Source organism: Folsomia candida, unplaced genomic scaffold (assembly GCF_002217175.1).
Source record: "Folsomia candida strain VU population unplaced genomic scaffold, ASM221717v1 Fcan01_Sc002, whole genome shotgun sequence".
NCBI classification, from domain to species: Eukaryota; Metazoa; Arthropoda; class Collembola; order Entomobryomorpha; family Isotomidae; genus Folsomia; species Folsomia candida.
Genome location: NW_019091194.1, coordinates 1,973,630 through 1,997,062, shown reverse-complemented (window position 1 = coordinate 1,997,062; position 23,433 = coordinate 1,973,630). Strand labels below are relative to the sequence as shown.

The 23,433-nt window shown below is 37.7% G+C and overlaps 5 protein-coding genes across 13 annotated transcripts; 3 read left to right on the top strand and 2 right to left on the bottom strand.

The window, feature by feature from the left end:
• The first annotated feature begins 506 nt into the window (after positions 1–506).
• LOC110844216 lies at positions 507–2,376 on the top strand. Its single transcript, XM_022090366.2, has 4 exons — positions 507–867; positions 936–984; positions 1,594–2,039; positions 2,106–2,376. Exons 1-4 carry the CDS (start codon positions 778–780, stop codon positions 2,205–2,207), a joined length of 687 nt encoding a protein of 228 aa, XP_021946058.1. The 5' UTR covers positions 507–777; the 3' UTR covers positions 2,208–2,376.
• On the bottom strand, positions 2,251–6,676 carry LOC110844215 (transferrin). The gene is made up of 16 exons (XM_035848022.1): positions 5,814–6,676; positions 5,646–5,742; positions 5,532–5,585; positions 5,381–5,466; positions 5,028–5,309; positions 4,791–4,956; positions 4,595–4,690; positions 4,427–4,515; positions 4,109–4,363; positions 3,895–4,029; positions 3,676–3,831; positions 3,382–3,568; positions 3,247–3,293; positions 3,157–3,185; positions 2,946–3,075; positions 2,251–2,873 (listed from the first exon to the last, which is right to left on the bottom strand). Exons 1-16 carry the CDS (start codon positions 5,911–5,913, stop codon positions 2,452–2,454), a joined length of 2,331 nt encoding a protein of 776 aa, XP_035703915.1. The 5' UTR covers positions 5,914–6,676; the 3' UTR covers positions 2,251–2,451.
• A 3,273-nt stretch (positions 6,677–9,949) lies between these two features.
• Positions 9,950–11,315, top strand: LOC110843645 (pre-mRNA-splicing factor CWC22 homolog). Of its 9 annotated transcripts, none has more exons than XM_022089640.2 (6): positions 9,950–10,396; positions 10,471–10,491; positions 10,581–10,595; positions 10,665–10,706; positions 10,775–10,786; positions 10,847–11,315. In XM_022089640.2, exons 1-6 carry the CDS (start codon positions 10,073–10,075, stop codon positions 11,189–11,191), a joined length of 759 nt encoding a protein of 252 aa, XP_021945332.1. In that variant the 5' UTR covers positions 9,950–10,072; the 3' UTR covers positions 11,192–11,315. The 9 variants fall into 9 exon arrangements, with proteins under 9 accessions (XP_021945332.1, XP_021945331.1, XP_021945329.1 ...); XM_022089639.2 differs by having other exon boundaries at positions 10,578–10,595; positions 10,778–10,786; XM_022089637.2 differs by having other exon boundaries at positions 10,578–10,595.
• A 216-nt stretch (positions 11,316–11,531) lies between these two features.
• Positions 11,532–13,638, top strand: LOC110843896 (POC1 centriolar protein homolog). Its single transcript, XM_022089954.2, has 4 exons — positions 11,532–11,710; positions 11,809–12,074; positions 12,145–12,457; positions 12,555–13,638. The coding sequence occupies exons 2-4, from the start codon at positions 11,842–11,844 to the stop codon at positions 13,281–13,283; spliced, it is 1,275 nt and encodes a 424-aa protein (XP_021945646.1). The 5' UTR covers positions 11,532–11,710; positions 11,809–11,841; the 3' UTR covers positions 13,284–13,638.
• Positions 13,639–18,748: 5,110 nt separating this feature from the next.
• LOC110844067 (retinaldehyde-binding protein 1) lies at positions 18,749–22,457 on the bottom strand. The gene is made up of 7 exons (XM_022090181.2): positions 21,173–22,457; positions 20,294–20,388; positions 20,169–20,221; positions 19,994–20,087; positions 19,717–19,917; positions 19,156–19,266; positions 18,749–19,006 (listed from the first exon to the last, which is right to left on the bottom strand). Exons 1-7 carry the CDS (start codon positions 21,240–21,242, stop codon positions 18,818–18,820), a joined length of 813 nt encoding a protein of 270 aa, XP_021945873.1. The 5' UTR covers positions 21,243–22,457; the 3' UTR covers positions 18,749–18,817.
• Positions 22,458–23,433: the final 976 nt, after the last annotated feature.

Genomic DNA, 23,433 nt, shown 5'->3' with positions numbered 1-23,433 from the left:
AAAAAGATGCTTAACATGATACCCGAAGTACACCAATTAAACCAACTGGTATTGACTTTTTAAATTCCATTTCCCGTATTATTTCATAGGGATTTTGTTTTTCACCTCGACCTTAAGTTTATGTACATGCTGTACGTTTTGGTACATCATTCATGTACATATGTATATGTAACAACTTGGGTATACGCCTGTACAAAGCGGCGTACATAGAATACATACGTATCTATATAGAAATGGACCGTGACCTGATGCCTTCTTTAATTGGTAGTTTGGATGGGTGAAGATTACAATTCTTGAACATGTGTATGTACAACAATTGCTATACATTAATAACAATACTGCACTGATGCTTGCCTTACTTTCTGTTCTGTAATACCTGCACCATTTTTACGAAATAATTGGCGTTTCACATATCTATCTCACACATGATGCAGTTACAATAAGAAACCACAGTTTGTACGCATGTTGATTTCGAGTTTTGAATTCGAAACTAAAAAGATGGATCAGTTGGCTGTTTGTCAGTACACGTCAAGGTTTGATGCGAATATCATCACAAATTAATTTCATCGCATCTGAAAAAGTGGCCACAATTAGGAAAGTTAAGATAAATATTTTACCACCACCACGGCAATCAAGTCCCATTTCCGGTGTGGTTTGTATGTGTTTGTGAGTAGTGCGTTTCTCAAAAAAACAAAGATGTAGTAGAAATTATGTCGTGAGAATTTTAATAAAATAGAGATCATTTGCCTGAATGGCAGTGTTATTCAGTCATTCAGCATGAAACCTCTAAAATTGATTGCATTAGGAACGCCGAATATCGAGAGGAGGTCCAAAGTTCTAAGAAGTTATGTAATTCTGGTGATATTCGTAAGTGGCAAAAATTTATTAGTGGCAATTACGAATCCATATTTGAAATTCGCATTTTTTTGGTTTAGTATTTTTTAATTGAATTTGCCACTCCTGAAAAACTTGGACGCCGATCAGGTAAAAATTGTAACTTTCCTTAACTGCTAAAATTATTTAGGTACGAGTTTTCAAAAATTGAAGAAGTTTTTTAATATTTTGGGGAAATTTTAAATTTCAAAATTAGCTTTCTGAAAATTCAATTTTTAATTAAAGTTTTTTATGCAAGAATGCTTCCATCGTCGGAAGTTATCTTCCTCACAAAAATAGAAGTTTCACTCCTCTCTAAGTAAATAAATGGTTCCACTCCACTTAAAACGGTGTGCGCATGTTTTATTCCAATTAAATCTAATCAAGTTACATGTTCATCTTCAGTTAGTTAGATTAGCAGAGGTGCGCGGAGGCAATTCATATGTAATAAATGCAGCGGAGAATTCTTGTCTCACTAATCAATCACTAATTAAAATTGCATCTTCATTTGCTGCAAATTTCACTACCCCTCAATTTCTTTATATATCTTGTCAAGTGTTTGGCTGATTTTTGCCAATTTATTGCACTACAGTAAATCATTGTATGAAATTGTTGCAATGAAAGTGTATTATATTACACGTTAACCAGATCGTAATTGTGTCGAAATAATAATAAATTAATTAGAAAATAACAAAGTTTTAATTGATCTTGTTCAAGTAGAAGTTGATGACTTTCAATCTACGGCTACCAAATTGGCTTCGGTTCAGGATACAGAAGATGGAATTATTACTGAATCGTCTCCCTCGCCACTGCCAGAACCACGACGTGGGAGCAATAAAAATAATAAAAAGGCGAAAAAACCTTCAAACATTGTCAAAAGTTATCATCAGAATCGAGGAGATTTTAGCGACGCCACAACGTCATCTTCATCGAAAGAGTTCCTCACACAACTTTTTACCAAATGGATGAGCTTTGGTCCCACCGAGATGACTGCTTCGTCGTCGTCATCCTACATGGGAAAATCACTTACGGGTTATCAGAAATATAGGGTTATCGAGTGGTTATCCTCCAAGGTGAAGGAGTGGTGGTCACAGTACGAGTCGTCAACTGGGAGGACATTTCTTCTTGCACCACTACTGACAGCAATTCCCATGATGGCGGTGGAGGTGAGATTTTCGCAAAATTTGGCAATACTAATTTATGTAAATTAGTAATGATACATACTTTTGCAGATACTTGCCATCGGAAGTTTGGGAGTGTTTGCACCAGCCTTTATGATTTTGGCTGTTGTTTTATTCCCACTACTTTTAATTGGGTTTATCATCTTCATTTAGATGCAATTTCAAAAAAGATTCAATTTTTTTAAATTTTATTTTTGTAATCAACGAAAATAATATTCTTTATTATTAAGTACTATCAAATTATCATATTGTTATTTATACAGAGTAAATTATCACGAGACGTATTTAACATATAAAGTTTTTTGTATCAATTCAAAAATAATTCTATTACGGAAAACGGAGGAATCATTGACTTTTGTAAATATGCAACTTTTTTTAAATGACTGGTTTGCTTAGTTTACGAAAATCTCGCCATGATTAATGCAACACATGAAAAAATGAGGATAGAAAAACTTGAGAACAACGATGGAGCTGTGGATGTTGTGCAGTAGTCAAAATCAGAGATAAGAGATTTGAACTCAGGAACGCTTTTGTAGTCACAAAGACCGATGGAGGTGTCCTTAAAGAGGAAATCGTTGTTTCCAAAGTAAGGTCCGAATAGTTTCAGCACACCGACGGCTTTTCCTCCGGGGCCGAGCGTGTCAGAAATCTTGAGCAGGGTGAGTCTCACATCCTCTCTTTTCACCTCCCACTCGTCCCCACTCCTTGTCAGGATCTGGTTGGATGGGATCTTGCCCCAATTGCAGGCCTGGTAATTTGTCAGGTTGGACATTGTCGACCCGTTGGTACAAAGTAATTTGAAATCGGTGGCTTTCATGTCTAATTGTAAGAACCAGTTAAAAGTTATTAAGTAATTTATGATTTTATGATAATTTTTTAAAAATTGCTTACCCCCGGAAGCCAAAATTTTTCCGTGGAGTTCGACATGGTCGATGAATGCGACATCACCAACGCCATCAAGAAGACATTGAAGTGCTCCTTCAGCCCCAAAATAGCGTTCTGAGCTGTCGTCTTTGCACACCTAGGATACGTTTATAATTTTGTTGATTGTTTTACTCCCATTACTTTTCGTTGGATTTATCATTTTTATTTAGAAAGTTACCGTGTCGGGAGTGAAAGCTTGTCCAGCAACTAAGTACATTTTTGTTTAAACTTTAGATGTTATAAGAATTGTGTTTTATTATGTCCTTACGTGGTCCATCCCCAGCACAAATTGAGCATAAATTCTTCGTCGGTAACCTTAATGTAAATAATAATCATTATTATTACTAATAGATAATTATTACTCAAATACTAATTAAGGATTATCGGGTAAGTATATACTTACCACGGCATTCTCGTTGGAATGGCGACATCCTTCGCACCTGGGACACAGCTCTGATTCCCAAAGAATTGCGACATTTGTATAGTGAGACCGCAGGTTGGCCCTCCGATGAGGTTGAGGTCTCTTAACTTGGCTAACGGAGCATTCCAACCGGCCAATGACCGGATTGAGCCGTGGCAGGACTTTTTGCCTTGAAGAGTCGAAATCATGTTGATTATTTAGGATTTATTTATTTTTGAGATGAGATGAGGGCGATAATATATGATGAAGTCATAAAGATACTAAAAAATACTACACCTTGAAGAGCAGAAATGTTTTTATAGTCTTGAGGATCGGACGACTTGATAACCGCGATAGCGTAACGATAAGGACCGATATCATCTTTATTGTGATTCCACTCAACTTCTGAGAGTACTGGGACGAGGTCGTAGTTCCGCTGCGCCCAGTCGGAATCTAAGATAATTTAATGACGCTTAAAAATGTATCGAAATAATTGGAATACCAGACTGGTGTTACCTTTTGGACTGAGATTTACCAAATCCGCCTGACCGTTCCCCACTTTCTGAATGCACTCTAAATCTGTCTCTGCAAGGACACAGTCTACTTTTGGTAAAACTCGGCGCCCAGCCGCTGCAAGTTGTAACGATAAGCCTGAAAAAAATGCAAATATTCGTACAACCAAATTGTACATAAATGAAGAACCTGATTAATTAGTACAAGTTAGACTTACACTTGGATTTCTCGAGATCATTTTTAACACAAAATTTGATACTCGATCCAGTCGCACAGGAGGGCTTCTCAATCGTGACGCTGTAGTTCTTCCCCACACTCAAATATGAGATGGGAGTGGTCAATTTGGCCACGTGCGTTTCAAAATGGAAAATTACATCGGTCTGATTAAGTTTCCGGGGAGGCTCGTTACTGATTTCGAGCACATTTCTCATCCAGTCGGGCAATTTTTGGTCACCGGCAGGGAGGTCATTGCCTAATTAAGGATTTTCATATTTATCAAGAGTTTCTTTTTTAATTTGTGTCATTTTGGTCATACCCTTGTTTCTTAGGGCTGTAATGGCAGTTTGGAGGTCACCGATATCAGCTGACGATAAGCGACTAGAAGATAAGTAAGCTTTCCAGGGTCTAACGTGACAAAAAATACTTATTTTTTCAATATACATATTTCTGGGTAAATCATCACTTATCACGTCATTTTGCATACCGTTTTGCCCAAGAACACGTATTGTTGAGGTTTAGAGGCATTGAGGAGCCGTCCCAGCAGAGAAAGTGGTAGTCTTCTGTGCCTGCGATTGGTTGACTGAAAAAGTCAGACAAATAAATATTAATTCATAATTAGTTTAATTACTAATTAATACGTAGACAATTAATACACATGTAGCGTCAAGTCAATTGCACACCTGTCCAACTTGAAATAGCTGATCACCGCGTCCATCTTTGTCCACGCAATATCCGCTCCCTTTTGAGTTAAGCATTTTAAAGCCCCTTCATACCCCCCGTGCTTATCGTCTCGGGAACAGAGACTTGGATTTTCACAAAGCTGGCAAAGATTTGGATATTTCTTTTCTGAAAAAATATGTAAATTTTATAATAAACACTTATCATCATTTTACGATTAATAAGATACAATTTCTCACTCAATTCGAGATCCTTGTCCTTCTCCGGCACCCACGCTCCTGGGGCACAAACCTCCTTGAAGTAGTTGGATATTGCAAAGAGGTCTTTTTCCGTGGTGGGTGCGTTTATTCCGTCGCATAATTTTGGAAGTTGGTCTTTGTCCATGAGGTGAGAGAAGGGAATTTTCCACCCTGCATTTCTCCCAAATCCCGTGTGACATGATTTCCTCCCAGCAAGATCAGAGATGGATTTAATTCCGGAAGATTTTCGTACCACTGCGACCGGTTCGTAGCGAAAGTTTCCTAAAAAAAGTTTGGCGCATTTTGAATTTGCGACAAAAAGTACGTGAAAATTGTGTACTTTTTGCACTCACGATTTTCAAACTCTGCCCACCTCACTTCGGATATTACAATGAATCCCTCCTTAACGAAACGGTGAGCCACCCACATTTCCTCAGGTCTATTTTAATTATATTTAATTTTAGTAATTAATTTAATTAAGCTAACATTAATTTAGCGACTCACTCTAACGGCGCAAAATCCGCTTCGTCTTTGGAGATTTTTGTGATACAGTCAATCCTAAATTAGTCCAACAGCATTAAATAACATAAAAATGTCACTTTTCAATAGTTTCCTTACTTATCAACTGTCGACACGCATTTCACATTCGAATTTGGAACCGCTGCCAACATATCTTCGCATTGTTTCATGAATTCAACCGAGACGCATAGTCGAACTGGATTAATTAATCGATATCATTTTTTCCATTGAAATTTTTAAGTTTGAATTTAATACAAAAAATCTTACAAGGTGCCTTCTGAGCAAAAGTAATTTCAGCCGTGGCAAAAAGTATCGCAAAAATAGCAGACGCCAACACAATGGCGTGGGAACGTTTATACGGATTCATGTTGACCGTATGAAATTCAGAACTTATTTCTATACTTAATTTTACAAAATTAATTACTCACAAAACTGAACAAACCCACAAACTACTCACGAACTAAGTTAATTACTGACTTAATTCTTCTGATTACACGACTTGCCACTGCACTGGTTTAATCTACCCATGCAGTTTTAACTACGTGCGTGTGGGCACCCGGTGACAAAAGTCATGGATTCAACTCTTTCTAGGTTGCACGATACACTCCAAATCTCACCAACGTAGATAATGCACAAAACTTGGTCACAACATTACGCAACGAGCAAAAAGTCCTCAAAATTCACAGAATCAGTCAAGACCAAGCTACCTTCTGCTGGTCTCAATTTTCCTGTCCAACAACAACAACTTGTCTTCACATCACGTACTTATTAGCTAGACAAGCTCTGCTAGCTTAAAAAGAGATGAATCGCAGCAAGAAATCCAGTCCTGTAAAAGAAACTGGACTGTGGAAAGAGTGTAAATTCTATTCCTTCCTCCAACCAAATTGTAGATTAACATGCATGCACCAAGAACCTGATTGATTATTAGTTAGAAGAAGAGGATAAGTCAGAAAATATATATCAAATGATAAGAAAGCGTTGAACATAAACACTTTTAACTCGTCTGCAGTATGGTGTAGATAATATGTAAATAAGTACGTAGATGAGAAGAGGTGACTCAAGTAAGTTTTGCGTAATGGGATCCAGCAGAATTCTAAATCGTATTAGTAATACGATATTACCAATGTGTACAACATCGTCACCAGTCAAGCAGTCAGCTACATATGCAGCAAGAAAATGTTTGCAAGCCAAACAACGCATCCATTCCATTCCGTTCCATTGGAGATTTATTTTATTAGAATTTTTTACAAGGCAAATATCATCTCTACCAATTTTTATTGTGAGTGAGGTACATACACGTTGGTTGGTTATTAGATTGGATGTAGGATACGAGGATCATCCAACTTGTGTTTATTTATTGGTGAGGAGGCTGCATTTATGCCGAGTGGTAATGCATTATCATGCATATACTTAAACACAAATTTGATTCGGGGTGGTATTAAATAGTGGTAAAAAATATGGCTAGTTAGTTAAATGAAGATGTTCATATGAAGGGAAGAGGGATAACTTGACACGGTAATCGATCACGAAGTATGTATGCATGTGTAAGTGTAACAATGGTTGGGGAGAAGGTCAAAATCAGCAACAATCAATTTGTTCGCATAGTGGTTGCAACTTGCAAGATGGACAAATTATACATATGCTAAGAAAGAGCTGGATGGTCAGATTTAAATATTAAATAGGCTCGTTAGTATCATAACATAATTAGCTTATTTTGTGACTATATAGGGATGAAACACACAATAAATGGTGAGGTAGTCGGTTCTTAACACAATTTATTAACATTTTATGCATAAAGTATTTCATAAGTGTCTAGTTTTGCCTGGTTTTGGCGTCATTACAAAATTTTGAAGTTTTGCAGAAATTTGTGTACCACTAGGTTTTCATGTGATTCAATGGACAATAAAAAGTTGAAAAAAATACTTAGTGAGTCATGTTTATTGGATGGGTTTCAAATTTCGAATGTCAAAAAAACTCTCCAGTATTTTACTACGCAGAATTTGGATGAATCACATACCCAGACAGCACTTTCTTTAAATAATCCAACACCAGGTCGTTTTAATTTTAAAGTGCCGTGGTGTTATTGACAGTTGTATTTATTTCTATGAAAGCATTATTATTTATGGCTGTCACTCGGCTAATAATTGTTTTCCATTCTTCGCCTGGTTAACATTTCATCACGTACATATTATTTCTACGTGATATTAACCATCCATTAAAGGACATAATTTTCTTATCCTTTCCACTTCTATGCAAATACAAATGCTAAAATTAAGAGTGGTTTATTTATTGCATTGACAGCTGCACAAGTTTTTTTTCACGTAATGACATTGTAAACATAAATATGCTGGTAATTTGCACATTTAAATTAGCAAAGTCAATACAGCAATCCAATGGCCAAGCCCAGCCAATTCAGTCATGGACGGTAGAAATGAGACTGATTTTTTGTAACCTTCCTTCCAGCAAAGCGTCAAGTTTTTGTGGTCGATAAGTCGTAATTGATTTTTGGTGAGTAATCAATCACCATCTCGTTCAGAGATTTATTGTGAATGTAATGTTTTTTTGGGGCTAATATTTTTGAGAGGCTAGCAATTTATGCATGCGTGACCACGAATTAGGTTAGTTTAACGATGTCTAACAAGCAGGAAAACCTGGATTTTACAATTTTTAGCATTAACTAATCGATGTATGTAAGGTGAGGATGATTCGTGACGTGTTGTGTTGCTGATGTCGATTTTGATTCTGTGCACATACCTAAATTAAGTAGTACTTAAAACAGTAGGGTGTATTTCATGGCTTCATCATTTGCACAAGGCAGATTTCATATGTATTACAACCAACTAACCAAACCGGTAGCAAACATGGCACAAAATTCATGACACGACCATGCCATTGTCCTCGCCGAATTCTAAATTCATGGAAAAGTTGACTATCTCTTTATGGTAATTCAAGTTTCGGATTTTTTCCAGAATTTAAAATTCTTAAAAAATCCCCTCTCTTTTAACTTTGATTATAATCTAGCAAAATGTATTAATCCTAATTGCACGTTTTAGCACCGTCATTATAATCATCATCTCACTCAAAATCTCACCCATAGCTGTAAACCGAATTAAACCAAACTAGCAATTTGCATACAATAGCAGTCTTTGTCAAACGGACAGGTACAAAGAACAAATGTCAGTTTTTTAGACCTATAAATCTTCAAATATGTATATTCATTCAGTAAAACGAACGAAATAAATAAACGAGAGTGAATTAAATGCAAATAATACTGCAGAACAGAGATTATTATCCTGTTAAGAACCAGCAATCACAGAATCACTCCAACCAGACTCGTCGGACGTCGTCGTCAGTCAGGTCGAAAAGTTAAGCCAAACCAAGCCAGTAAAAAATTGTTTCGCAGAAAAGTGATCACATAAAGCAAAAGATGCCCTGCAGGTAGATCTGACAGATTACACATGTCCAGCACAACAGACGAGACAAGAGCAGAAGAAGAGATGAAACCAGAGAGATATTTAATTTACAAGTGCGATTCTTAATTTCTAATTCGCTACATATTTGAAGAATTTTCTTGATTTTTTGCCTTTAAGTATCAAATCGTGAATGGTGTGGAATGTGTGGATATAACATTTGAACCTGCATTATGTATGTACCAATTAGATTGAGTTTATGCAAAAACAATGCCATTACTAACGAGAATTAAATGAATAAATCACTGCATATTGCCCAAATCATGTATGTGTTCTATTCCACTTACCTTTACCATTATTAATACTGCCTCAAGAGGTTAAAATCAAGTGGTGGTTATCATCAGTATGCAAATTATTGTTGAATTGTTGCCGAAATTCTTTTCAAGTCGGAAAGCTGCAAATCAACAAGTCCACCACAAGCTGAGGCTGAGATCGTATCTGTCCAGATGCTGAAGTGTGTTTTTCATGGAAAAAGTGGTTCCTATTTTTCATTCTGATGCATAATTACTTTTTAAACAGGACTTTCGGGGGATCGTAATTTTGCAGCGGTTGAATTTACATGGATTTGACTCAACTTATGCAACACATTAAGACACGCATTGCTATTCATTTTATTTTGTAAAATTCCGAAACCAAATGGCATCCTCTTCATCGTCTTTAGTCAAAGGCAAGCTCTTTGTTGTACACATTGTTACAATATCCGAAGGACAATGGACAATAAATAAGTACAAAAGCAGCAGCAGCCACGGCTTTTCCACAAAGTTCAATTACATCTTTCTGGTACTTCCAGTTCTTTTGCATCTTCTTCTTTACAATAAAACCCGTCTTCAATATGATGTTTTCTACAAAAACCGGTTATCTATTATCTCCAAGACGAATGGACCTCTTCGAATTCCAAACTCTTCTAGGGTCAACCGAGTCCATTTCGACGTATGCATCCAGTCCACTCCTGGTCTTTGTGGGGATCAGTTGAACAATTTGTGAATCTCTTCACCATTAAAACCCCCACTTGTGGGGAGAGACTCCTTTTAACGTTTGGCTGCTTTAACAGCGGAAATGTTGCTCAAATACTTGGTCCCCGTTGCGGGCCTTGTAGTCCTACAAGTCTTCCTTAACAGCAACACCGCCACTGCGCAGGTAGACCTTGCCACCACGGGAGGAGACCTATCCGGAGAGAAGGATGACTTGGATTCTGCTGAATTATTCCTTCGACCCGTCGTCATCAAGTATGGTCATGACCATCCCGGGATTTACACTTGGCAAGGTGGTTCCGGCGTCGGACAGGGGTGGGGGGTTTACCAGCAAAAGGCCCAAGTTGTAATGATGAAACCGGCGCAAGGTGGGAGTGGGTGGGGCGAGAAGAAAATGAAGAAAAAGAAGGTATGAAATGAAACTGATTTTTGAGAAAAGAAAAGGGTGAAAAAAACTGAGGATATCATTTTATCTATTTTCAGAGTAAAAAGAAGAAGAAGAAGGTAGGTTGGAAAATTTCTTAAACATTAAGAATTTATTGTGAAATAGCATGTCTCATTAAAAATCATTTATCCTGTATTATTTATAGAAGAAGAAGAAGAAGAAGGTAAGTCGGGAAATTGAGACTTTTTGTACCCTTACCTGCCTAGTTAAAAACTCATAATTTTTTTTACAGAAGAAGAAGAAGAAGCCAAAGAAAAAGAAGAAGAAGAAGAAGGTAAATTTCATAAAAATTGAAACTATTTGACACATATTTCTAATAAATTTCATTTGTACTTTTTACAGAAGAAGAAGAAGGTAAGTAGGAAAATTTCCTAAAAATATGACACAAAATGTCAAATTACGATTTTCACCCAGGAAAAGAAGGGAGGTTGGGGATGGGCTTGGATTGAAGAGGGTGGTGACTCGGGTGGAGGTCAAGTCGGTGCCGGCGGTTACGGAGGTGGCGGCGGTGGGGATGATGACGAATCCTCCGAGGAGAAGAAAAGTCGATCCGACCTTCCTCCCAAGCCAGAACTTTCTCCCAACGGTCAATTCCCGAATAATCCAAATATTCAACCCGTCGGACCAGGACAGCGGAGTTTCAATTCAAGATGGGGACGACCTGACACGAGCATGACACCCTATGACGAAGAAGACGACGACGGCGAAGCTTACGTCGAAGACTATCAACCAGCTCAATTTTACAACAGTTACTATTAACTAGACAAGCTTTCATATTTAAATTATTTGGCTTTACAAATCTCTTCAATGATATTTAAAAGTGTGAAATTGACTCTTTAAGAAAATAAAGCTCGACTTACATACTGTGTAATAAAACGGGAAATATGAAACTATTTGCATTCTCCATGCATTAAATAAAGTTGTCAAATTGCATATTATTATATTGGATAATTGAACCGCCGCAAACTATATAAAGGATATTTTAATGATTCTGGAACCAAATTAAGGTAAAGTTGCACACTTTAAAAAAAACTTTCTCTAATTTCGGTTTTCGGAATTATGAGATTTCTCTTTTTACTCCGATTTTTTGGGCAAAAGTGCGAGCGGCCAACGACTCGGCTGAAATAAAAACAAGTTGAGACTTGTTCACGATTCTCCGGCAGAAAAACCGACAACTGGAATTTCTCTCTCAATCATTCGACAACTTTCACAGGAGCAGAAGCTACCTGCCTGACTAAAATTATTTGTGAATTATTGATAAGGTTAATTTAATTATTGGTAAGTGTGATTTAACTAATTGATTACTACTTAATTATTTTATATATTTTTTTAGTGGAAAATATAATATTTTGTATTTGTGTTTGATATGATTTTAGAAACGTTTGAGAAAATTCGACACAAATTGGAATATGGCGACGGCTGTTACTTCTTCTTCAGCTGGTGTAACGACAAAGGCATCTTCGTCTACAGCTAATTTCATCCGAGGGCAAGAACCAGTTCCCAGTCTGTTAAATCATTATCGTGGTCATAAGGGTCCCATTACGTCGCTTTGTTTTCATCCGAACCTGCAAACGTTATTCTCTTCAAGTTGTGATGGGTATATTATGTGTTGGAATTATAGGAAGGAGACGAGAGCATTGAGGTAAAAGTGTTTAGAGTTAATATATGTATGTAATTTGTGTTAATTTGAATTTATTTACTAATTTCGTCAGATTCGAAGGCCATTGCGGACCGGTGAATGAAGTCAACTTATCGAGATATGGGGATTTGATGCTTTCTGCCTCGGATGATGGGACTGCTCGCGTTTGGGTCCCGATAATCAACGGTCAATATATATCCGTGAAGGCACATAATGGGGCGGTGAGAACGGCTTGTTTTAATCCTGTTGATTCGACCATCTTTGCGACGGGAGGGAATGACAAGACTGTAAAGTTATGGGCCGTCCAGGCTGCTAAGATGAAGAGTGGAGTCACAAAGTTTAAATCTCATGATTTCATCAGGTCGTATCGTTCTCATAAAAATTGGGTAAGTTTATCGTAGCTATATTTAATACATGTATAGCAAAATAAGAATTACCAAGATCCAGAGCAGAATTCTGACTAAAATTGTTTTGATTTTTTAGATCCAATCAGTTCGATTCTCACCTGACGGAAATCTCCTCTGTTCCGCATCTGATGACAAGACTGTAAAGATTTTCGACATCCGAGAAAAAGGAGAATGCATCGCCTCTCTCAACTGTGACCTCGGGTCACCTCTCTACGCTGAATTTAACCCCTGTGGGAGCTCCTACATCGGTGTAGCCTCAAGTCAAAATGCATTCCTAATGTATGACGTCCGAGAAAGAAAGCTCATTCAGAGCTACGTCAACTTATTCAACGGTCCCGTAACTTCCTTCACATTCCATCCCTCTGGTGATTTTGCTGTATGCGTGTCGGAAGAAACAAAGATCAAAATTTTAGACCTGATCGAAGGGAGGCCAATCTTTACTTTGTACGGACCTCGAAAAGGAATTGGGGCGACTGCGTTTAACGCCAATGGAAACTTGTTCGCGACAGGGGGGAAGGATGAAGAAGTTTTGATTTGGGAGCCAACTCTCCTTCCATATGAATCTGCAAAGGACGACGAGGAACAGACTGAAAAGGAAAATATTGGTGGAAGTAATGTAGACAGTAGCAGTTCTACTACTACTAGTGAGGAAAAATCTTCTAAATCAGCAACCAACTCGAAAAGTAAGGTGGATCAGACCCCAGCAATTGTTAAATCCAATTCGAAAAATGTCAGTTTGGACTCACTGTCACGGACGTCGTCGGCCACATCAACGACCCCTTCATCTGCCTCGTCAACCTCCTAAATTAAGACTTATACTGATACTTCTTCTTAATAAGATTATGCATGTAGTCTTTGTTTTTAAACTTGTGCGATTACTTTCGATTTAGTAATTTGATTTTATACCATGCGTGTTTTTAATTTGTTATATCGATAACATTTTAATTTACCCTTTTTAATTAGATCTAATTTCCCGTATACCAATAATTTTTTTGTCGTTCCTTCTAAAATTATTTGTACGAGTCCAACGAACTGAACCTTCATATTAATTATTACTTTTGCACCTATAAAATTGTATACAATAATCGCTATTTTGTACTGTATTTTGCTACCTCTACTGCAAATAAATCCATCACGTTTACATACACAATTCAAATCAACCCAGTAATCTACTTTCCTTTACTTTCAATTCTTGCCATGATAGGGATAAAAATAAGAGTAAAATTCAAAAATAAGTAGGATACCAATTATTATTTGAAATGAAATGGAAATAGCTGCGCAGGAAATCATCAGGTCGAGATGGTTCCCACGATTGTAAGAATAGCTCGTGTCTCGTCGTCCCATGTGCGTCGTTGTAATGTGACGCGTATACCATTTCCGGTAACAACTTTGTTTGATCTTGATACTGCCGCATCCACCCCTAACGCCCAGCGTATTTAATTGCATATCAAGATCACCACTCAGAGTTGGATTAAAACAATACAAAATGGAGAGTGAATATGTGACCCAATGCCACCGATTTGCGTCTTCTTCTTATCTATCATGCTTCCTTTCCTTCACTTTTCTTTCAAATTTCTACGACAAACTTCATTTCGCTTTTGTCCTCGGAAAGTTCAAGTTCTTTAATCACCTTGTGACTGATCAACTCTCATCACTTTTAATATTTTGATCAATTAGAATAATTATGTGGTTTCAAAAAATTCGGTGGTTTTAAATTTAAAAGTGAAAATTTGAAGTGAAACTTGTTAATTTTGAGATGCATTTCTCAGTTTGGGAAACGCTGCTCAGAAAAATTATCCTGATTACGTTTGTGCTGATTTTTATGCAAATTCAGATTCATGGGACGACTTCGCTCCGATTGTCGCGTGAGTTGAGAAATTTGCAAAAGCTTATTTAAAAGTTTTATGTAACTGGAAAATATTAAATTACAGCAAAATGTCCGTACGGCAATTATTTCACGGATGGCTGTGTCTCATGCTGGTGTGAACCGGAGGATGGTCAACGCGTCTGTGAGAATATGATTACGTGTCCGAGGAAGGGTGGTTAGTTAAATACATGCGAAATTAACATGCAAAATTATCAAATTAATCAAGTTGTGTCTACTTTTTAGTGAAATGTCCCATGGGTCGGACCTACCAGGATGAGTGTAGTAACGACTGCACCTGCTATGAAAATACGGGGGCGATATTTTGCAAGGAGAAAGGTCCATGCAATTCTGTGAAACGAAGGGTACTAATAAAATTACACTAAATTTTAGATAGAAAATTTATAATGCGTGTGACATTCCCCTCTTTTCAGAATGTTCCACCACCACCTCCACCACCACCATTACCACCAACACCACATTTGGTAGACTTTGTGGACAGGGAACGGTCATCTTCTTCAACGCCAAAGTATCGAAAATCGGATCATCTCCTCCATATCGAGGACAACTTCCATATTCCAAGTTCCGTCCCGCTTCACAAAGAAGACTTGATCATCGAACCTGCTCTAATCATTCGACGTAAAACTAAAGGAAGGCATGGTGTCTCAGAGGAGAAAAAGAAACACCCCACCACGCTCCTCTACTTGTATGAAAAACAGCTCAAATCTATGAATGAGTTTAAGAATCATTATAAACACTACATCAATTCACACGATCAAGAGATGGAGGACATTGGAGGAGGGGGAATTATTATGCGGGATCAAAATGTTGATAATCGAGAAGATCATCACGATTCGAACTTTGGAGATACGTCGATATTTTCAGAGTCGAACATAAAGACAAAATACTCTCCCCATAAACCGAAACCATACGATAATCGATTAGAGATTGAATTTCCAAGGAAGAAAACTTTACCTCAAAAAGGTACAAAACCACGTCAAGATGTCATCCAAAGCTTCAGCAATAATAATAATCAGTTGGAGATTGAAATACCATTCAGAAATTTCAAAATTGCGTCCTCCTCGTCTCGCCCACCGCATGATTTTCACTACATTTTCAAAAATATGAAACAAAACAAGGAAGATGGTCGGAAATATCTGATTAGTGATGATCCTTTCGGGTCAACACCTGCAAGGAAGCCGTCCTCTAACTCGACCTTTTATGGAAAACAAAACATAAAGGAGATTGAATATTCGAAACATTCGTATTCAACGACTTTTAGAACGACGCCTCGTCCACATAAGAAATTAGAGTCATCTGATCCACCAATTGCCACGGTTTATAACGTAATTTCAACCACGATTCGTCCAGACTTTAACAATTTTGGAAATCCGTTCCCTTCATCGTCAACTACACTACCCCACAATTTTCTTTCAGGGTCGACACCACGTCCACAATTCATAAGTTATGTTACGCCCAAAAATCGGACCACACAGCAAGCAACGCAGCGTCCATCTCCGCCAACGTTCAACGATTTCAACTACTCAACGACCACGCCAAGACCTTTACAACGTGAATATCAATACCCCTTGTCCGACCAAAAGACGTCACCTTCTTCAACTTCCATTGAACGCTACAATGTCCGAGCAGAAGTGAACAAACCAATTTTTGTTAATCATATTGTTGCCACTAGAAGATTCCCAGAAATTTACATGACAAACAAGCATAAAAATCATCATCAGCACGGAAATAACAACAACCCGCCCATCTACTACCATCCTCAACCTCTACCACCTCCACCCACCCAACGACCAACGCAGTATCGACTCTATCTCAAAAACATGGACAAAAAACCTCACTTTATCTCCGACCGAAATCGTGTTCCTCTCTTTGTTGATAAAATTGCTCGCGAATTTTTCAGAAAACCGGCAATTTTTGTCCCGAAAATCAACACCGTTGGAGGAAAGAAAGAACTCCAACTCAACCGAGTTGTATACAATCATAAGGAGATGATCCCCAAAGAGCTTGTTTTAGAACCTGGTGGTCCCCCAATGAAGGTCAAATTCACACCGGAAGCGGAAAGGGAGATGAATCAGGAGTGGTTGGATGCGCTGCGAGAACAACAAAAGGGTATGAAGATGCAACAATCGCTTGGGTACCATCAGCAGCAGTCGTACCATTACCAAGATTTCAATGACCATCTGGGAGATTACAGTCAAATATCAAATAGCAAATATGACCAAAATAGTAAAAGCTACATTAATCAACAAAATCAACAGCACAATTATCAGCAAAACACGCCACTCTCACCCCAATATGTACAACACCAGCCAAAATATCAGCAAAACACGCCACTCCCACCGCAACAAAATCAACAGCACAATTATCAGCAAAACACGCCACTCTCACCCCAATATGTACAACACCAGCCAAAATATCAGCAAAACACGCCACTCCCACCGCAACACGTACAACATCAGCCAAACTACCAAACTCACAACACTTACCAAAATAATCTAGTACAACATCCCTCCCAAAATTATCCTCAGCAGCAGCAACAACAGCAATATTATACTTCCTATTTCGACGGAAATTACGCCTCATCACAGAACAAACAAGAAGCCATTCAAACCCCGTACAGGGAGACGCTCCCAATCCCAAATCCAATTCAAATCCCACCATACGCCGCAAAGAATGAGCACCAATTTCCCCCCAACGGATTCCGACCAGGTCCACCCTACGAAGAGGAGGAATCTGCCGTCTACCCCTCGCCAGAAACACCTCCGATGGACTATCCCGTCATAGAACAGCCCCCACCACAACCTCACTACGACTCTCATCCTCACCCGTCTGACAGTGTCGTCATCATGGAACAAAGTACCGTGCAGAACAATGACCACCACTACAATCCCCCTCCCACCGTCACAGAAGCGGAAGCTGACTACATTCCAGTCAGTCCAAGGCCGGACGATTTCTCACATTCTTCAACACCTCTCGACTTTGATGAGTTTGGATTTCCCAGCGAATCTCCACCCGAGTATTCTTTCAGCGATATGTTACCCCAAGCGAGTAGTGACCTCGATGACGACCACGACGATTCTAGAACAATTCTCATTGACTCGTTTAAAAAAGCGGAAGAGGTTCCACAACAAAATGAAGAACAGGAACATCAAGGATCTGCTAACCGTCCACGAATCTCGATCCAAGACGTCCTCGCCCACAAACGGGGTCAACACCAACACATCCGCATCAAGTCGTCCGACTTTACGACGACGACAACGACACCCAGACCCACACCACCACCACCTTCTTTCACTACTACAGAAGAGTTCAACCCAGAAAAAGTTCTCCGCGAAATTCTCGCCATGGATCCAGACATTGGTCTGGACGCCATTCTGTTCAAAGAAAATGGAGAAACTATTCCCCCTTTAAGTTCTACTACTACCACCACGACCACACCTCTTCCTCCTCTGCCAAACCTCCCTTTTATCAAGTCCAAAGGTGACGTTGGCATCCTTCCCCAAGATTTCGATCCCGAACCTCAAATTTACCTGACTTCCACCACCACTCCAAATCCAAACCGGTCAAACGAACCAGTCCTCTCTTTCGAACAGTTCTACCAAGATCTCTTCCGTCCTCAAAAGAAACGCGAAGAGGTCGTGAAACCCGACGGAATTGTGGACGCGAACGGAGTAGCTAAAATATTTCGGTATGACTCCATAATAAAAACTTTCAAGTCGGGCGATTCTTCCGAAGAAAGTAGTTCAAAAGGAGGGCACAAGAGACGAAATTTGGATAAGCGTGACCATGAAAAAGATGACGATAAGAAGAGATCATCATCAAGAAATAGTAAGAAACGGAAAGAAAATGGGGGTGAAAATGAGACGAAATTATTATCGCCTACCACGACGACAAGAAAACCTACACCGACAGAACCTCCCACCACCGCTGAGAAAAAAGGGGGTGATAATCCCGACTCTAGCTTTAAACGCGAACTTGATTGGAAATCTAATCTGATGGCGGACATTTGCAGTGTAAATCCAGAAAGTGCACTTTGCTTCACATATAAAAGTTTATGCCTTCTGATGACTTCGAGATGACCAAATAGAGAGAGAAAGTCAACAAACTATTAAAAATTGATCTCATTAATTATTTATCCAACATTTTTTTTTGTAAAAGTTTATTTCAGATTTTATTTAACTATCTATTTAAGTAATTTTTAAACAAGTGCAAAACCTTAATTTTGATACATATTACATTTAGTTAAGTAATAAATGCTCGGCAAGATTATTTAATTACCGAAACATTTTCTATTACAAAATCATCACACTTTTTTTCTACTGCACTTGAGTAATTACTACTTTACAACTAATAATTAACTATTTTATAGTTTGGTAGAGTAAGTATTTTTAGTGTTATATAAAAACATGATCACAAATAGCATATACTTTTTCATCTTATTTTCAACCCATGCATCACAAACTGCCACCCGTAATAAAATTGGAATTGACATTTCTAAAATTTTCGTCATTCTTAAATATACGTTCTTCAAGGGAGGTGTCCCAAGCGTCCTCCTCGGATAATCGACCACCCAAGAATTCCGGAAGAACGTCTGGCGACACGTGTGCGTATAAAGAGTCCATGTTCCACCCGTGGACAAAAAACTGAAGAAATTCGTGCAAAATTATTTTATATTTACTTAATTTTAAGTCATCCGTCATATAATTAGACCTTTTTGGTATAAGTAGCACGTGCAAAAAAGGGTCTAATTTTAATGAACAGACCATAATAAATAAGAATAATTAGCACTTACTCGATCCCTAAGTTTACTCGGCATAAAGGGCTTCGCCATGCTGAGAAGACAATGGAAAAAGTACGAGTTCCGGATTATATGAGCTGCTTTGTACTTGCATGGGAAGCTATTCTGTAATTACAAAAGTAAAAACAATACAGATTTAAATAAAATTTACTCAACTTTTATGCAACTCAGAAGTGTTGATTGTGTAAAAAGAGAAATTTTGCAAAAAGTCTTTGAAATCCGGATTTGATTCAAGTCCTATTATAAGAATTGCATCAATGGGGCCATTTTTAAAGAGTACTACTCTTAGAGTAGACTCCCCACGAGAAGACCAAATACAAGTTTATTTATATACGGACGTCATTCATCATTTATTATATTCGTCAATATAATACTTGCTAAAAGATCATGGGATTTCCCTTTCTATTGTTACACTAAATACGTCACAACATTGTAAACAATTTAGGAGATATGTACATTTAGAAAATTCCCCCCATTCACTAAACCTTGACTCACCGGATGTTAAAATTTTACAGGTACGATTTTACGTACAAAAGAAAATGATAGCGTCCTTACCACAAAAATGGTACACGCCTTCTTGATTTCCCCCAATGTGCAAAGTCGCATGTGAGATAAGCCAAACTTATCGTAATCCCTAATGATAACGACGCCTTTTTCCTGGGTTTCTTTGGAATATAATAATTCCTCCAAAATTAGCAGGGTGGTTATCAGAATGTCGTTTATCGAAATTTCCGTGACGTCCCAACTGTCCGTCCTCTGAAAATTGGTCAGAGCAAAATATAGTACATTATTTTCATTAAGAAAATTATGCAAATAAACAATTTATGCATACCATGACGAACACTGGTCGTCCAAAGTCATCCCTGTGTTTGAGGACCCTGATCATACCAGAATCAAAGACATGACGAACCGTGGAGGGGTGATAACTGGACAAATTAGATAACCAATTAGTCACTGAAAAGTTACACGTTCTGATCTGAAGATAATGGAGGCAAAATGAGACTAACTTAGCAAATAGGTGACGATACTTGTCTCGACGGATGTGAGCATAATTCTTTAGCTGGAATTTTTTATCACAGTATTTACAAATTTCATTTAAATTTCAAATTTTTAAATAATTTGATGGTCATACCGTTTCAAAGGCAGACTTTGAATCGCAATTTTTTCCACGGACGAACCTTAAAAGGAATTCGTCTGATAGCTGACATCCTCTCAGTTTTTCATCTCCTGCAAAAAAACCATGACCAAAATAATTCATGCCTTTGCTAATTACGACCAGACAAGACCACCCACACAAAAATTTTTCATTTTAATTCTATTAGCCCTACCATTAGTCTCACTTGGAAAAGTCGGAATTATTATGATGATCGTGATGGTGCATTGTTATTAGTATGAAAATTATAATAAATCTGGGTTAGTGTGCTACATAATTGCATCCCATCGGTGTATTTACAAGGTGTGTCTCGGTATCATCTCCACGAGGAGAGGGCTACACAGGTAAAAGATAAGTGTAAAAATAAACCAATGGCACCAGCTTTACCGTGCAAATAAATACTACGTGCATAATTATTCACTTATTATAATAATATTGACGCCTGTCTATCTTCATCTCTAAACAATTTTGCTTACTGTTATTGACTTCCGTTGTCCTTTGAATATATTGTACGTACGCATATAAGCGGAATAATGATGGTAATTCACAAGTAAATAATGGTGGACATGATTTTATCTAAATTGTGTACAAATAGTAAGGTGTACTGTTTGCATCTTAGGTTGGCATGAAGAATCTTTATATTTTCAAAAGGTCGTGAAATTTTGGAATTTCACACTTTTGGAGTTTAACTTTACCAAAAAATTCAAGTGACAGAAATCAATTATCAATTTAAGCAATATATATGTCGTCGAAAAGTACGTATGAAAATCTATGAGCCTTTAATTCACGTCACACTTTTAATGTGTCCTTATACACGAAAAAATACAAAAAAGTGACCACTCTCCTCAGTCTCCTCACCTTCCTTCAGCTTCTTGAGTGCCTTCAAACACTCCACTTCAGAAGACCTCTTGTTCCGACAACTTCCCATTTTACATACGTCAGCAACAAAGAGTAAAGACACGAATATAAATAATTTTATTTCAGCCCTGCTCCAATTTGCTCCAAGAAAAATCTCACGGTACAATTATTCCACGAGTTAGAAACTTATTAATATTTTAAATCTTTGCAATAATTCCAAGTTGGAATTTCCAACTCAAGTTCCGTTCCACGAAATAATTAATAATGCGGAAAATTATTATTTTTATTCCACACTCTTATGCACGGCACAAAAAAGTCGTAAATAAAACAAATGCACAATTTTTTAACTGCACTTGATCTGTTCAAGTTTTCTTGATCGATAGTAAAAGTGAACTTTGCTGCTCTTCTGGGTAGTGCAGAATCGTGTGCAAAATAAGTTTGAAACTTGATATGGATCGACTAACTGATCCAACCTTACTTACACACGGTCAAAAGTTATCCCACTATATGTAACCAAACCACGACGGTAAGTATAAGGTGGTGGTGGTAACTAAAACGGAATACTAAATACTTGCAAAGTATGTAGTATAATAATAATAAAGAGAGAGCTACGGAAGATTCTTGTCTCGATTATTTGCGAATCTTGGTTGTGATGTGATGTTATATCTCTGTTACATATAACTTCACTCCTCGATTCGATAAATGATTGGTTTTTCTTCCTTTGTTTGTTGCTGCTCGGTTGGTTGGTTGGTTGGTTGGCTAAAGGATTTTTTGGAGAGAGAAATTTTTTGGCGAAATCTTCTCAAACTTCTGGTAAAGGTTATGGTGAAGAACGCAACGCCAAGAAGCCAGCTAGCAACTGACTGACGGAGATGATTTCAGAAGTAGAAGAGGAATATTAAATTGCCGTGTTATTAGTACACCTTCGCCCACTGCGGTAGTACTTGTAGTGTAAATCCAACTTGGTATTAGTGACTGACTGACTGGTGGACGAGATGACACTAAAAAATCCAAGGGGATCTTATTAACAAGAGTGGATGAGTATGCAGACAGACAAATCGAGACTTGCTGATTCGTGGTACGAAGGAAAAGGTGTTCTTTCTTAGAATGCAAATTGGCATGGGACTAAAGTCAAGGTTGTTGTGATGGCTTGGGGATTAAAAGTGTGCACTTAATTGGCATATGTAGGGAAAAAAAGTTGGGATTAGTTGCAAAATCTGCGTAATAATTTGAGGGATTAAAAACGGGAGGGAGGTGTGAGTACTTCTTCGTATGCAGATACAAAGTTATGAAATGTGGTGCAATTTCATGCCAAGATTTTTAGATTGCGTGTCTGCAAAGGTGGAATGAAGGAGTAAATGAGGATACAAAGTGGTATATGTAGTAAAAGATCATGTGTGTATAAGAATAGTACGAAGGAAGAGAGATGATGATGATGATGACTTTGTTAAATGTACAGTTAAGTCAGTTATATTTAACTATAGCACAAACAGTTATGCACATTGCACGTGTGTACGTGCTGTGACATTTCTATTTTAGCTGAAAGATCTCGGGTTTAATGGGATCAAATCTAACAATACAGGGGAAACGGGTAAAATAAATCATTATTTGCTATCTATACATATAAGCAAAATGGTATATTTTATTATGCATTGTGCGGAAGATGCGTGTCGAGGCTGTCATTATATTTATTTACATGCTTAATAATTGCCATCTCTCTCGCAATTTGTATGTCAATGATAATTATTTATTTGTTTCCTGAAACAATGTAAAACGTGGTAAATGTATATATAGTAAAATGTAATGATAAGTGATAGATCAATCAATCGGATATTGTTTATTTAACTATCCATCATAGGAGTCATACCTATATTTTTATATACAGGTACTTAATTAAATCCTGCAAATTATTTTAATGGATTGCAAACTGTACAAAAATTGTGCACACATTCGCGAAATTTTGTTATCTCTGAATATTTACTTTAGTGTTTTATTGTCATTTGATTACAACTGTTAAAGCTGTGTTTAAACAGCAAAAATAATTCCTGCTGCTTGACCTTGGCGTGCGTTTTTGTCGCAAGTGGTTGCATCTCAGACGACGATTACTAATTGATGAATGAATTCTATCTGCGACAAATTTTGTAATTGTCTGCGTCAATCGTAATCATACGTACGTGCTGCAATGCAGCCAACTGTGGATAAAATTTGTGCATATTTGCATACGTATATACAGTTCTTAATTATTTGCATGCAATAAATGT